Source organism: Lissotriton vulgaris, chromosome 10, assembly GCF_964263255.1.
Source record: "Lissotriton vulgaris chromosome 10, aLisVul1.2, whole genome shotgun sequence".
NCBI lineage: Eukaryota > Metazoa > Chordata > Amphibia > Caudata > Salamandridae > Lissotriton > Lissotriton vulgaris.
The window spans coordinates 896,484,518-896,501,626 of NC_141698.1; the positions used below are offsets into that span (position 1 = coordinate 896,484,518).

The 17,109-nt window shown below is 44.5% G+C and overlaps 1 protein-coding gene across 4 annotated transcripts in view; it reads right to left on the bottom strand.

Annotated features, from left to right (window-relative positions):
* CDK6 (cyclin dependent kinase 6) overlaps positions 1-17,109 on the bottom strand; it is a 460,135-nt gene that overhangs the window by 229,532 nt on the left and 213,494 nt on the right. For all 4 annotated transcript variants that reach the window (XM_086941870.1, XM_086941872.1, XM_086941871.1 and 1 more), the window contains exon 4: positions 8,114-8,281. In XM_086941870.1, coding sequence (XP_086797996.1) covers positions 8,114-8,281 — 168 coding nt within the window. The remainder of the gene's footprint in view (positions 1-8,113; positions 8,282-17,109) is intronic.

The window sequence follows — 17,109 nt, forward strand, 5'->3', positions numbered from 1 at the left end:
TTCTTGGATTTAAATTAAGTAAACCATTAGTAATACATTAGAGATACATTTATCCTTGGTAGACAAAGTACTGTTATTTGGATCAAATTAATATTGTCCAGATCATTCACTTATTTCCCGTATGTTTACTGTGCTCACAACCTTTAAATTAAATATAATTAAACAATGGGAATCAGCAACTCGTATCAATGTTGCTCTTTGCTTGAAATAAATTAAAGAGGTGGTGGGGAGAGAATTGGTGTTAGCCAATTTGTACAATAACATGGGGATTGTCATGGCATGCCAAAATATAAGTAATAGAATGTACCAATGAGTACGGGTAGACCATTGCTAGACTAATCCAAGTAGTGCATCGTACTAAAATATACTGTCAGTTAATTGATTCATTTGTCTATTAAGGAGTTCCAAATTGAAGGATGCACAGTAAGACTGATTTGTTTTTTCACCACTTTGGGGTCCAAAGATTAAAAATCAGTATTGAGCCTGCAAGCCTTCAACTTCCAATGCTGCCCCTTATTGGTATTCGCCCAAACTATATGAGAATTCTATCAAAAAGAAAGAGAAAAAAAAGAAAATACTAAGACATCCTCTTCCAGCATAGTTGATGATCCTTAAAGAATCTGGTGGGCAGCCTTGTGCCAATTCATTAACTTAATCATAACATACAATGCTTCTCCTTGATAAAAACATTTGGACTTTGTTCGTAACAAACCATGGAAATCCCAACCCCACATTGTAAGATTAGAAACATTGGGATATAAACATGCATTAAATGCATTACAATTCCCTGCCAACGTAATTGACCCTTGATGAGCCCTAGTTTTACATATTTTTGAAAAATTAGATAAAATGTTCTGATCTATTTTGTGGGGATAGAGCTGTTGTAATAAAAATTGACCAAAAGAAGTTCATAATCATTCCTCCTATAAACAAGGAATCTCTGCACATTTCAGCTTCGACCATGTGCAAAATCAACATAATTTCCTTTACAGAAATATTGTCAAAATCCAAAAAGATTCCACAAAATTTAGTAAAATGATGTTTCTGTATCATGATCCATTTTTCATCATGAAATGTGCCCTTGCGACCATTTAGATGAGAGGATGCATTCTGCGGAAACAAAATAGCTAGCTGTAGTAGAAATGTGATGAGATTGGTTAGGATTTCTAGGCATATTCTCTTTTTCTGGGCAAGAGGAGGGGCCCCCTGGGAGCCTGAAGAAGGTGAAACATCTTCGGCAGCAGGTACATTTGTTTTGATTAATCAGGGTTCAGTAGGAAAACAAGGGCTGCTAACTACTTCCATAGGTCTGGAACAATAGCAGCGGTAGAACTTGTGGTATTGGTATTGTTCGTGTCTAGTTCGCATAAGAGATACTCAGCCTTTGCTCAGCTGAAGAGATTTAATTATTAATAGCACCCTTAGCACTTATAACAAAACTAGGAATAGAAATTTCTGAAGAACATTCCTTGTCTGGAGAAGCAAAGACAGAAACAGGAGCTTTTCCTTTACCCATAATTTGGGAAACTATAGTCTCTGTCAGGCAACAAACAAACCACAACACTAGGCCACGCTCTGCTCTGTGAAAGAAACCCCAAATTTAAACATCAAGCAACAAACAGATGGGTTGAGGTCATGGACACAGTCACCCAAGATTAGCCAAAAAGTCTTACAGCCAGATTCATGAAAACCGAATTCTGCGATTTTTAAATTGCGATTTACAGCGAATCGCAATTTAGAAATCGCAGATCGGCATTCATCAACATTAACGAGAAAATAAAGCGATTCGCACGCGGCCGCAAAAAGCGTTTGCGATTTTCTAAAATCGCAGAATAATCGCTATTTCCGTCAACATCCGAGTAGGAATTGCGATATCGCTAATTGCGATATCACTAATGGCGAGATCGCTAAATGCGATCTCGCAAAATCGAGAGATCGGAAAAACGGGAAGTCGCATTTCGAGCACAGTGATGACATCACAACCAGGAAGCAGCCAGTTCCCACCCCCATTCAGAACAGTGAGGCTGATCTCGAGGCTGCATCTCACTGAGCTCCTTCCAGGACACCTGCAAACTTGCAAATCCTTAACTTATCTTACTGCAGCAATGGCAGAGGAAGCTGTACCAGGGCCCAGCGACACCGGGCGCAAGCGGAAGCTCAAATTCCCTGAGCAGGAGTTGGAGCACCTGATTGATGGGGTGGTTGATAACCACCCAAAACATTTTGGAAAAGACTCCAGGAGGGTGCCTGAGGCGGAGAAACGCCGAATCTGGCTTGGGATAGCGGCAAAAGTCAACTCTATGGGCGTGGCACACAGGTCGCTGGAGGAGCTGAAGAAGAGGTGGTACGACCTCCGAGGTCGTGCCAAGGAGAGGGTGGCAGAGAGGCTGGGTGAGACCCTGGCTACTGGAGGCTGAGAACCTACAGTCCATCCCAACACCCCCTTGGAGGACCGCGTGGAGGACAATCTTGAGCCAGAGGCGTGCATTGGGGTCATCAATCTAGACTCATCCCGCCCCACCCAAGAGAGCCAAGGTAAGTGGCATGCGACTGCGACCCTGTCCCCTATCAATGGCCATGACCCTATAGCCTCCCATAGTCATCCAAAGTCATGCAATCCATGCACATTAGGTCATGCCCAAAAGCATTGTGGGACATGTAGTCTGCCCACAATGTACAAGAACCCCAATGCAGCCAGACATGTCCCAAAGTACGCAATGCCACAGCCAGTCGGGGAATGTCATCCAGCATGCATGTAGCAACTGCACGTGTGACAGATACATGCAACTAATGTACGTCCACTTCCCCTCTCAGGTGGCGCTGACAACAGCAGCGACAGCGACAGGCTGCTCATTGACGAGCCACCAGAGGATGCCGAGGAGGTGCCAACAGCGACACATCCTGCACCAACAGGCGCTGCACCTATCCCCGCAGCCAGGGCAACACCATCTGCCCCACCACCATCAGGCGCAGCACCTATCCCCGCAGCCAGGGCAACACCATCTGCGCCACCACCATCAGGCGCAGCACCTATCCCCCCAGCCAGGGCAAGACCATCTGCGCCACCACCATCAGGCGCTGCACCTTTGACAACCACAACTCCACCACCAGCTGGACCCTCTACATCTGGTGCAGCTACTGCGGTGACAGTGCGCACACCCACTGTGGCCAGTCAGCAGAGCAGGCATGGCAGGGCTCGCCTGCAGAACACAGCACACAGCGGCAGGAGGGGGATGGCTGTGCGCGTGCCGGGCCTGAGCATTGAGCGCCGGATGCTACGCATCCACCAACTGCAGGCACGACGGCAAGGGGCGATCCAACTGCAGCTCCACAACATTGGCCGCAATGTGGCTAATGTGGCCGACAGGATTGAGCGCATGAAGACAGCCATGGAGGCCAACACTGCTGCGCTCATATCGCAGCGCAACACTGCCCGCCACCGACACCGTCAGCTACTTACGCGGCTGTCAGCATACACCCGCTCAAACTATATAGTTGGGAATGCCACCTCCCAGCTCTCACGACGGTACCGGCGCAGCAGCAGCAGATAATCCAATGCTGCGAGGATGTTGCACGAGTGTTGGAGCAGGTCACAACTGCTGTACTGGCACTCCATCCTACTGGGCCAGGCAATGTCGGGGGGGACGACACCAGTGACGACACCTCCAGTGTCAGCAGCCTGTCTGCCTCACAGGTTGGCGTGTTACGCCGCAGCACCAGGCCCACTGCAGGTACACGTGCCGTCCCAGAGGAAGAGCCGGAGAGGCCATTGGGTGCTGCGCGCCGGAGGCGCACTTGAGTTTCATGTACATTGGCTGGGACATGCTGATGATACAAGCATGTCCTGCGTTTTGTTAGGAGCAGTATGGCGCAATACTGCTTGCATTTGAATAATAGAAACATAACATTATTATTGTGCCTCAACAATAATATTTAATCTAGCATCATACATCGGCCTCCTGTCATTATTTCCATTGGCATGCAAATGTGTTTTGTTGGGTGAGGGGAGTGGGTGCACTAGAAATTGTTCATTGTGATGTGGTTGCGGCGTCTGAGTCCTTCAGCTGGGTTCTCCCCGCGTGCATGACGCACATGTGCAGGTGGCCGGTCGTCCCCTTCCGACTCACTGCCAGAGATCTCTACAGGTATCCGGCGCTTGGTAGCAATGTTGTGTAGTATTGCACACACAGCCACAATGCTACAGCACACATCAGGACTGTAGTACATGGCCCCACCAGTCTTGTGCAGTATGCGGAATCTGCTCTTCAGTAGCCCAAATGTCCTCTCAATGCAATTCCTTGTGCGTATGTGTGCTACATTGTAACTCCGTTGCTGTGGTGTAGCAGGGTTGAGGTATGGGGTGAGGAGGTATTCACGGAGGGTGTAGCCACTGTCACCTGAATGAGAGGAGCAGAGGGTGAGTGCCTGTGCAGCACAGTTACTTCATCGCAGTGTAACATTGTGGGCAAAATGTACTTACCAAGTAGGTGTCCTTCACCAAAGTCTCCCCTGGCCAGTCGTGTGTGGAGGCCGCAGTGCCGGAATATGAAGGAGTCATGTGTACTCCCCTGGTACTGTGCCACTATGTCCGTGGTGTATGTCTTATCATTGCAGACCATCTGGATGTTGAGGGAGTGGTAGGACTTGCGATTGCGGTACATGTACTCCGTTGCAGCTGGTGGGCAGATGTGGATGTGGGTACAGTCAATGCATCCTATCACATGTGCGAAATGCGCAACATCGTAGAATTGATGCTTGGTCTCATCCAAATCCTGTCGGCTGGTGGGAAATTTGATGTGGTGGTGTAGCTGGGTCAGCATTGCGTCAAGGAAACTCCCTAGGCAGCGGGACATGGTGGGCTGGGATATCCCCCCAGCAGCCGCAACTATCCCCTGGAAGCTCCCGGAGGCCAGGAGGTGCAGGCTACACAATACATGGACATGTGTGGGCACGGCATTGGTCCGCCTTGTTGGGTGCTGCATCAGGGGGTCAAGGTCCTGAATTAGCTTGATGATCTTTGGCCCATTCAGGCAGTACTTGGCGTATATTTGCTCTCTGGTTTGGCCCAGCAGGGTGACCCGCTGGCGGAATATCCTGTCCTGGCTTCTGCGTCTCCTCCGTGCTGCTCGCTGTAGCCTTCGCCGCCTGACCACCATGTAGAGTCCTGGCATTGTGAGACTCCTTATGCTGATGCTGCATCTCCTTAAGTGTGTTTGGTCAGGCCTGCACCTGTTACTGATTGGGCAACGGATTTTCAAAAAAAGATTTCAATGGCTTTGATGGTTACTACCTGCTTTGGGTTGTCCTTAAATTGCACCTCGCAAACAGGGATTTTGGGGTTTTTCACAATTTGCGATTTTTCATGATTACCGATTGCGATTGTATTGCGAAATCGCTATTTTATTCGCAGAATCCGTGGTTTATTGCAAATTCCGATTCGCTAATGGTCTACTGCTGGGATTCTGCGAATCTTTTAGCGATTTCGCTATTCTGTGTTTGCGATTTCGCAATTTTCGTGGTACATACCGATTTTGTAAATTGCGCTCGCAATAGCATATTCGCAGCTATTGCGAGCGCAATTTTGCTTCATGAATAAGGCTGTTAATGTTTAAGGAGTCCCTATTCTCTAGTTTTCCCAAAATGTCTCACAATACCACAAACCAAAACTTTCCAATTATAATAAATTGTACATAAAAGATTTAGAAATAAATTCAAGTTACTCTATCTCTCATCTCCTTCCCTAATTCAATTGCCCATACATCCGACATCCAGCATGTCGCTGCTTCCATAACATCAATGCGAATCTGCTCTTTGATTTTGTTCTTTTTTCCAAGTACGTATAAATTAGATATATTTTGCCAAAATCTTGTTGAAATGTTTCTTTCACGCAGAGCTCCCACCAAAACAGGTCGTCTCCACCAAAGGCCTTATCAAATGCTCTATATCCATTGACTCCTCTGGGGCAGTGAGCACAGTGGTGAACATTTGTGGACCAGAATGTCAGAAAAACACAGCAGCCAATCAACAATGGCCCAAAGACAATCATCACTCCTAAAAAATGATGTAACCTGTTTGCTTGGAAAAAGCACGAGAAGACTGCAGAGTAAGGATTCTCACACTACCATGAGGAGATTCTTTAAAGTCAAGAGTGTGCACTACACAACCTACCATCCTTAAAGGAGATAATTGTGTGTTTGGCTAAATATCACACTATGGAGTGAAAAGGACACCTTCTTTATTTGAGCTGTGTCTGAGCACTCACGCAGCTCAAAAGGAAGCATCCACAAAGGTCAAAATCAGGTCTAAGTAAACAGGAATGAAAAACAACACAATGGGAATGAATTCAAACAGGTACCTTGTTAAAAATCAAATAGGTGAAACCTTCCAAGTGCCCTCCACATAGCCGACCTGGACTGAGGCACTTCAAATAGTAGATCCTCTGTTGTGGGTTGACCCATGATTGTACTTTTGGAAACAGTTTTGTAGTCAGTGATATTAAAATGGACAAATCTGGAGGCAGTATCTGGAGGGTTCTAAATAGGACAAATGAGGGCACTTGAGGAGCATTTGGTGGAGGATACAATAGGCTCAGAGTGGAACACATAAGAGGGGCCAGCAAAAAAGCATAAAAGTTGTGGGGAGTGGCACTTGAAAGAACAAAGTAATATCATTTTAGTAGAGTCCACATATTGCATGTTCAGATGACCTTAATCCAAATCCAAGGGCACTTAAAATCCAGACAAAAAATTGTTTAAATGTCATGTAGATGAAATCCTTACATTGGTCCAAATTAAAATATAAAACCAGAGACATATGCATGTGCCTACCATTATCTATCTTGTTACGAACTCCCAAATCATTGGGCGGGTAAGTTTTCAGGCGGGAATTAAAAACAGTTTGAGCTGGAGAATGTGTAAATGCTTGGAGTAATTTTAATGGGAAGGTTTGAGCTTTTCAGAATTTTGCTTTATTTCTAAAAAACAAAGCATTGTGCTAGACACTATCATACCACCTTATATTTTGTTGCCCCTAGTCATCCTCCTTTTTTGTCGCTGTATTGTAGTGCTTCAGACGAGGCCCTCAATCTTCAATACTACTACCATTACTGTACTTCGATTGCTTCCACGGATCACGTTAATGAATCCAACCTAATTATTTGTCTCCAATTTCAAATTCCTTCACATTTACATTTAAAATGTTTATTTTTACATTTTGCTTTTTTATATGTGTAAAAACGTTATTATTCTGCTAATATGATTTAATTATCTAAATAGTTGCGAACCTCAATTTGTGACTTGGCTGTCATGCTACCATTTCATGCAGCTGATTCGGTTGCAAATGTTAAAATATTGTGAAAGAATTGAGGCGAAAGAGTTTACCCAAAAAAATGTGTTTAATTTAAATATATTAAATGATAAACTGATAGAATAAGTTATTCAGATTTTCTTCCCTAGTTTATCATTTTTCACTGGTCCAGCAGTAAATTTTATTTAAAATTTTGCACACAGCAATTTTTCATAGGGTGAATACAGAATAGAAATCAATTACCAGAAACGGACTGAAAATTAAAATGCTAATATAAACAGTTTTTAATATTTGGTGGGAAAAGAAATCGTAGCCGTCATTTGCTCATTTCTACCGAGTCGAACCTAGCTTTTATATTATGCAGGCTATGTTCTATCTGTAGGAGTTTACTGCAATAACAGTTTGTAGAATATAATTCTAATAGAATTAGTTATTTCATATTTCTTTATTTGTGGCTTACAAAAATCATGCACACAACAATAAACGTTAAAAATCTATTTCATTGAGTTAACAGTGTCTACAAAGTATTCTGAAACTCAAAGATGTCGTTTTTTTTTATATTCATAAGCCAGTCCAGTTACTATGATCACAATGTGCCAAATTCAGCTAAGAGTGACCCGAAACCTTGCATAAAATCAAAATAGCAACATGTGTTGAAATATCAAATCCCCATCCAGAGACGGTAAAATCTAAGACAGACAGAAATAGTACAGAACACAACAAAGTAATAACAGTATTAAAAACAAAACTTGTAAATGAGCACGGGCTACTATTCAGCACAATTAAAGGCAAAGCTTGGGAGACTCACCACTGAGGTAAGTGCCATCTGGAAACTGTAGATTCTTGCAAGTCCAAAGTCTGCCAACTTTATTTGTCCACTGCTGGTCACAAGTATATTTTGTGGCTTTAGATCTCGATGAACCACTCGGTGTGAGTGAAGGAAGTCAAGACCCTGGAGCAGCTGGAACATCATGTCCTGGACACAGGCAAGAAGTGAGAAGTCAATATTGCAATCCATAGAGAAAATTACTTTTTACTAGAAAAACTCAAAACAAGTTAATTTCAAAAGCACAGTCTAATAAAGGATAATGTATACAATACCAATAAACTAATCAATAAAAACAAACCCATTGAGAAACTTTTAATGCAGTTAAACATTACTGAAGTGTCTAAAAAAATAGCACCCTGCTGTGCTGCGCTACTAGAGAAACAGACAATCTTGAATAAGATAGTTGCAGGTAATCAGAATGTGCATTAAAGTCTCAGTTTGCTAAAAATAAGAAAGTAGAGAATAATGTGGGTAATCGCTCTCTTCACTAATGTTATTCAGTGGTAGAATATAATCCAAAACCAATATGCATTAACAACATCAGTCAAAGTAATATTTATTTAGACCATTGGTCTTTAAACAGTGCAAGTACATATATGTACCTTTTCCTTATATACATTTATCAATTTATACCAATCGAATAACACAAAAAATGTCATCACAGTTTATGGCTAAAGCAATATCACTTAAAAAATATCAATTTATGGACAAGGAACTTCATTGCACAATTTAAAATTCCTACAAATCGTTCCCCATCTAAAATTCTTCTACCAGAGTCAAAATAAAAATTCTACACCATTAATGAAAGGCTCTACTTATTTTTATATCCTTAATTTTACACTACGGCTTTCAATCCTTATATACCTAAGTGTATAATTCAGCTTGTTTCCACCAAGCAAAACCTTTTTTGCAGGGGTTATGAACCATCTTTTTTTCGGCAATCAAACAAATCACTCTAAAGCTCAACAGCTTGGGTATTTGTGTCCATTAAAGCATACACAATCTATGAGGCTTAAAGCATAGTTGGGATAGGTCAGCAGATGGAGACTGCTCAGCTGCTGACTTTCGCTTTCTTCAAAAGTTTATAGCAATCACAGTTATATTGAAGAAAAATCGGTTATCTGTAACGCCTCAAAACAATGTGATAAAACAGATATTGACTTTGTTTAGCTTTGGTCAACTCACATTCAAGCCAAGATAAAAGTGAGCTAAGTGCTGAATGAATATTTGAATATTACGAATTGAAAGTATCCTTGAGAGAAAAAGACCCAAGCACATTCACCAGGTTGGGCCCGCTGAAGAATCAACTGGGAAATTGGAAAGAAACCTGGACACCCAAAGATTACTAGTGAAGTACCTTCAGTTAAGTACACGGTCTCAAATGGTGCAATAAAGAATAGCCACAATGATAGAAAACTAACCTGCCACTACGTGGTCTGATTAGGTCTGACTTGACAGTGTAGCTGTCCCCACACTTTATGGGATCATCAAAAAAATAACTTTCAGAAATCCTACTGTCAGAGGGGTTTATGCTCTACCCAAAGGTTGGTTGCCTTGAAAACAGCATTTGATTGGGCCAAAGTTGTTTGCTTCCACTGAAAGCAAGTGCTTGTATTGAACTTTTTGGCTTGTGGGAAGGTTCATGCTTAGTACAGCATGTATGAATTGACTATGGTGGCAAACCACTGATCAAGGAAATGGGCCTCATCTGTTTATTATGAAAAAATACTATATTGACTGTAGGCCTGTCATATTTATTGAAAAATGCACATGTTAAAGTCAATATGCTTTTAAGAATGTATTGTCATTACTCTGTATGAAGCGTGCAGCGATTTACTTTATTACATGGAATTTCACAATTACCAGAGTAGGCAAAGTTTTGGCGTGTGCCACTTGTACAAACTGTGGGTAGAGAAAATATTCACTATGATAATCCTTATCAACCTGTCCTTTTATAGATGGAAATCTAGGTTCTGACGACCACAGCTGGAGATGGTCTGAGGGTTGAAAAACAGGGGTTCAGTTGTATTGTAGGATGTCCTGCAACGTGTGAATATGTGATGAGTAAGAGCACCGGTGGGAGTTTATTTCATGTAATTCATTTTTTTGCTTTTACAGCATTGTATTTCAAGTAGTTCTTGAGGCATTCTGTGTTGCCCATTATGGAAGTAATCATTATGGAACCCTGCACAGCGACTCTGGTTATCCTGTGGAGATAGCTATGGACATAATGGCTGGTGTTACTCTGCATACTCTGGGCATGTGTACTACTAAAATGCAAATAAAAAAATATACAAAAACATTTCCTAAGCAGGACTGCATGTTGTTTTGACAACTGTATTTTTTTTTTTTTACAGATTTGTAATTTGTTTACAATGCACCTGATGGTTGCCCTATCTGAATTTTGGTTCTGGTAAAAAGGCAATGATGAAGGTTATAGGACTGATTAGTTCATTGGGGAAAATTATTTCAGATGCAATAGGTTTGATCTGTTTATAAGGAAAAGTTATGACAAAGGCTGTTTGACCGATTTGTATATTATGAAATATGTATGTTAAAGCAAAAAGACATTTAATGGTGGATGTTTTTGTACCATGTAAAAGAATGCAGATTTGTATTTTGTAACATGAAATCTCACAAATTTCCTTTATAGGCAAGACTTTTTGTGTTGATTACATCACCCCCCCCCCCCTTTGACAAGCACTAGGGGCAGAAGATTTGTACTGTAATAACTCTTGCAACAAACTCTTCAAAAGACCTGATGTACTTACTTGTCTGCTAGGAACTTGTAATAGAAACATTATTAATATTCAATTCAAAGTACTGTCAGTTTGAATTTATCAATTCATCGACAAATACAAAAATTAAAACCTTATTACATAAAATACAAGTTCAAATTAAAAAGAAATCTGCAGGCAATAACGTTTATCAGACAGATAAGTATTAGATTCAATACAACATAATAGTAAAAGAAAATTAAGCAGCAATAATTTGAACGTCAACCGTAAAAACAATCCATTAACAAAGAATACTAAATAAACAAATACTACATTTGCTATAGTGTGGAACTAAAAGTCTATACAGAAGCAATAACTTCATACAGACTTCATAGATTAACTGATACATATATAAATAAATATATAAATGTACATACATATTGACATGTAGAGGGACTTTTGGTCAGTCCTCTTCTTCCATTGGCCTGTAATAGTTACATTTACACTCTGCCTTCCATTAAAGCATACAGCATGGGGCAATGGATCAGCCAATTGAAGCCACTTGACTACTTCAAGCCATGCACTCTCCAAGTTCCAATGAAATTTAAACTTTATCTTGCCAGCTATTAAGATTGTGTTTTGCCCGAATTGACTTTGAGATCGTTGACAGATCAATAGACTGCCGTTTTATCAAGAACCTGATGCAAAACTGTAGTGTTTTCATCTATTTTAATGCTTTATAGAGCGCAAACTTGACCCGTGAGGGTATCAGAGCACTTTAAACAGTTACACGGTAAACAAAGCAACACAGCAAGATAACAAAGCAACATAAACTCAAGTGCAGAAATATACAAGGGTTGGGGCGGGGTAGAGTAGCTGAGGAACATAGAATACAGTCATAGTGGGATCAGACTGGTAGGGCCACAATAAAGGACCGTTGGCACAATAAAGGGCTGCCTATGATGCACTGGGCACCTATCTGAGTATGGTTTGTCCAAGGAAATGCCATGAAGGCATCTAGGTCACCTCAAAAGATGTAAACAAGGTATGGTGCTAAGACACTTCTATGGTAAACACCTAACTTAAATTAGATTTTGGAACATTCTGTCAAATTGTTGTGTGGTTTAACAATGACCCACGTGTCTGCATACAATTCTTACACTGCATAGAACAGCCCCTCCTTCATTTCTTATGCTACAATACGGATCTGTTAACACAGTCGATGGCCTTGGTGACTTTTTATAGCAGCAACTGACAATATTAACAATGCCAAAACATGTGAGATTTAAGACAGTTAATTATCATAAGGGGCAAACCCGTAGGAACATTATACTATACTGGATTCTACTGTAGAAAGAAGAGCCTGGGTCCACTTGAAAAATCACTGGAAACACAGTGGTGATAAAGTGCACTTCTCAGATTAAGATCTGCATGGAAAAGACGTTCTGAAGACATTACAGAAATATATGGCCTGCTTCTTAACTCTCTGTGCGATGATGGAATTAGACAACTGTTGGCAACTTGTTTCTTATTATACGCAAGTCATTTTTAGGTCGAGCATTCAAGACCTGTTTTAACTTCTGTTGTAAGCTTAAAGCCATCCCTCTGTTTTTCATTTGTTTGTTTCAGTGTCCTTTAAACATCCTTGCTTGCTAGTGGTTAGCCCTGCCTCTTTGTCCCTCCTTTTTCTCTTCAGTTCCTCCCAGGCAGCAGGGACTAACTACTGTCTCATTCCGCTATGGGTCTTTATGTGTCTTAGAAGGACTATTTTTTTCTTGGTCTGTTACTGTTTGCCTGGGCTCAGCTTCGATGCCATAGCTGCTTACATGTAAATATAGTATCTCTCCCATCTCCTTTTACTGTCCCAGTTGAATTGATGCTGCCTCAGGCACTGTACGTCCCACTCTCCAGCTCTGTTTATTATATTTATTCCGCTTTTTAAAAATTCTCGATGTCCACGGCCATTGGGCTTCGTTCTGGTAGGATTTGCTTTATGTGGGGCATTTTTATTAAAGGGGATTGGGCTTGTTTTACATTGCATACACAGAGCTGCAATCATGGTTGCAGCCCAACCACTCTATGAGCATCGCTGAATTGGAGCAGCTGGGTGTCTTCTATTGGAATGTATGGGACCCGGTAAGCCGCGCTCTCCCAACACTGCTTTTTTAAATTTTTTGACATTTCATATAGCGCAAGCTTGACCCGCCGGTATGACAGCGCTTTATATGATCAGCCGTGAGATTAAGGGATTTGTCTTGAGTCACAGGATGCTTGATCTTCCTGCTTTTAGGCTACAACAAATAAGGGGGAAAGAGAGAGGAATGAATTGGTATTATCCTCCCATTTAAGGACATGTGACCGGTGGCATGGGGAAAGGCAGGAGACAAGTCTTGGTGATGTTCAAACCAGGCTTTATTGAACTAAATAAACGGTCTGTGCAAGTTTTCCTGGCGTGGGGTCTTCTCGGCGACCGGCTTCGTTCCCGTCGACACTTCCGTAGGAAACCTTCCTCTCGTCGTCGGGTCGGGCTGCTCCTCCTCCTCTCCTCGGGCTCCGTGGTGACCCAGGCTCCACCGAAGGGGAAGACACAAGAGAGGGAATATCAGTACTGGCGTGCACAAACGACAGATTCAGGGATAGGGGGTGAGGACAACCTTCGTGCTCGGGGAGTTGTCAGGGCAGTGTAGGACGTGTGTCAGGGAATTAAACTAGGGCGGTGGGACACCTCTTCCCCTGTATCGCACCCAACCCGCTATCCGGTCACGCACCTCGGTTAGCCACGCCCCTCCAGGGGAGCGGCTGGGCGATGCATGTGTCCGTTGGCCTCCTGGCTTCGTTGACCCCGCTGCTCTCCTCAGGATTCCGATTCCGCGGCGTCCTGGAGTCTTCTCTGCTGTCGGGGAGTCCTCCGTCCACCACTCCGTTCCGAGTCTCGTCTCCTCCTCCGATGTTGCCCTCGCCTCCTCCAAAACTCCTTCTTTCTCCTTTACGAATGCCGCTCTCGCCTTCCTCTCGTCTTCACCTTCCGCCTCCTCGTCCACGCTCTTGCTCCACGCCTCTCCTCTCCACTCACTGACCGCTCCTCCGGTGTAAAGACACCCCTGGTCCTGCGGGCGGTCGTCTCTTAAGGCGTGTCCTGACTCCTCCTCCGTCATACTCCCACCTGGCCACTTAAAGGGCCCGTGGCCCATTTCTTCGTCGTCGCAGCTATACCTCTCCTCATACCTGTTCCAGGTAGGGGTCGCGGACACCTGGGAAAACAAGAGGGAGGGGTCAAAGGTTACGGGCTCACTCCTGGTCACCGGGGGCCACCCGTCCTGGTTACAGGACACTAACTGGAAGCCGTGCCCCTCCAACATGCGCTGACTGCAGCTACAGTATCTCACCCTTTTTACGACGGGCAGGAGGAGGTGGCTGTAACTTGTGCATTCTTAAACTTCCGGTGTGAGGGAGAGCGTGCAGCACGTACGTGTGGATCCCCCGTTCTGTGCACTCTTTGCCTGGAGTGCCAGGGAGTGTGCAGCCTGCGCCAGGACCAGGGAGTCAGCTGCGCGCGCTGCAGATGGTGCACTGCACACCCTAAGTCCTCTCTGGCTGAACCATGGCTGTGCTCAATTCCATGGCATGTGGGCAGCACTGGTGCTGGCAGCCCTGACGATGGTCATTCAGCTGCTGCGTACGTAACTAGAAGGATATCACAGAGCTGGCCAAGCGGCATGCAGGTGAGACACCGTTGTAGCCTGTTGGAGGGACAATGCATAGGTGGGAGACCCTGGATGGTCCCCACAAGCAGAATGTAAATAAACCTGATGTCTTTAGAAGGATTCACATATTGTTATAAAAAGTTCAGTTTTGTGTTTGTTTCGCTGTTTAATTCCATCGTAGGACCTCTATCTGTGTCTTTCTTTTGTTAATATGCTCCAAGGGTTGCTTACTCCGTGTCCTTTCTTTGTTGCCATGCTGCACGGATCTTTACACAATGAGTAGATGCGAGGTGCACTGAGAACAGAAAGTGAAAGGGAGGAAACCAGGGCAGCGGATTGGCCCAGGATCTCTAATGGCATAAATGTTTCTAAATGATAATCAGAACATTTTCTGAACTCCAGTAAAGTAGCTAGCCATGTTATTGGCCAGTCTCTTCTCAATAAATTACAGTGTTCAGCAATACATATATAATAATGCATTGTGTTTTAAAGCAGTGGTGGTGTGACATGTAAACATGAAACTTGAAGCGGGCCACTAGGGCTCAATCAAGCTGAGCACCCCCAGTCCGCCCGGCCTCTGTGTGGATCACGTTGTCTCGCAGCGTAGCCCATTTGAACTTTAAACACAACAAAAATTTATCTGGCAGCACTGACTGCTCTTATGTGGGTCAGGGAGTTGCCTGGCCTGCTGTTTTTCCAGCAAGGCACCACCCACCCCCTGACACCTCGCAGCAGTGAGCAGCATTCTGCGATTGTCCCAAGATGGCATCTTTCATTTTTCACCTGAGCTGCATAGCGTCTCATCTCACACATGCTCACCTCTCACAGTGCCACAGCCTTGAGTCAGTCAGGTCTTGTCTAGGCTTTTTGTGAAAATTTTGTTTGTGTCAGCATAATTTTGAGCAACTATGTATTACGTGAAATGTGCACTTTTTGGCATTTTGCATAAAGCAGAACTTAGCATCGTTTTTGTTTGATGAAACTGGTTTTTGAGTAGAAAATATCTATTCCAGAAATCTCTTCTCCTTATACCAGTAACCCACCAGTACTTTGTGCGACTTTATGATAAAAGTTACACCATTACAGTAAAAGGTTACTCAAGATACAATCTGAGATACAAATCAAAATGTATTCTACATAATATACTTAATTTCATACAAAAAATATGCATAATGTTATGTGGAAATTTTGCTTACCCCTAGTTCTGTTGTTTGTACGCAAGGCTTACGTGCAATCTTGTTCCCCTTTACATTGTGATTCTGGAAGCGCACGCTATTAAAGCACAATGTAACAAGTTACATGATAATACCATTCATACAGCTCAGATCCCAAATTGAACACTGGGAGTCAGTGTTTAAAGATCAGTAGCTGTGACCCTTGGTTTTGTACTGCAATATCATTTGCTGAGAAGATGAAGACACAGTTGGAGGTTTCTACCACGTGTTTCAGGTGCCTTTGAAGTTTGAGGCCATGGCATCCGGATAGGTGTAACAAACCCCCCCCCCGCAGGCCCCGCGGTGCGGGGGGGCCCCACTCTCTTCATTAAATGAAGGGGGCCCGGCACCCCCCTCAGCTCTTCAGTGAGAGCTGTGAGAGAGGCTTGTGCTTTAGCAAGCCTCTCTCCCTCTAAAGAAGGTGCTCTGAGCCCCTGCCCCTCACTCTGACTGAAGAGAAACAAAGTATCAACATACATTGTTTCTCTTCAGTCAGAGGTGCCAGCCCCGGAAAGAGGATGGGGTGGGGGCCCCAGAGAGCAGGAGGCACCACAGAGCACTGCTCAGGACAGTGACAAGGACGGGGGATGAGGGCCCCAGAGAGAGAGAGGAGGCAGCACAGAGCACTGCTCAGGACCCTGACAAGGACAGGGGCTGGGGGCCCCAGAGAGAGAGGAAGCAGCACAGAGCACGGGACCCTGACAAGGACGGGGGCTGGGGGCCCCAAAGAGAGAGGAGGCAGCACAGAGCACTGCTCGGGACCCTGACAAGGACAGGGGCCACAGAGAGAGAGCAGGAGACAGCACCGAGCACTGCTCGGGACCCTGACAAGGACCGGGGCCCCAGAGAGAGAGGAGGCAGCACAGAGCACTGCTCGGGACCCTGACAAGGACGGGGCAGGGGGCCCCAGAGAGAGAGGAGGCAGCACAGAGCACTGCTCGGACCTTGACAAGGACGGGGGCCGGTGGCCCCAGAGAGAGCAGGAGGCAGCACCGAGCACTGCTCGGGACCCTGACAAAGACGGGGGCTGCGGGCCCCAGAGAGAGAGGAGGCAGCACAGAGCACTGCTCAGGACCCTGACAAGGACGGGGGTGGGGCTGGGGGCCCCAGAGAGAGAGGAGCCAGCACAGAGCACTGCTCTAGATCCTGACAAGGACTGGGTGGGGGCCCCAGAGAGAGAGCAGGAGGCAGCACAGAGAACTGCTCGGGACCCCGACAAGGGTGGGAGTGGGGGCTCCCAGAGAGAGAGGAGGCAGCACAGAGCCCTGCTCGGGACCCTAAAAAGGACAGGGGTGGGGGCCCTAGAGAGAGAGCAGGAGGCAGCACAGAGCACTGCTCGG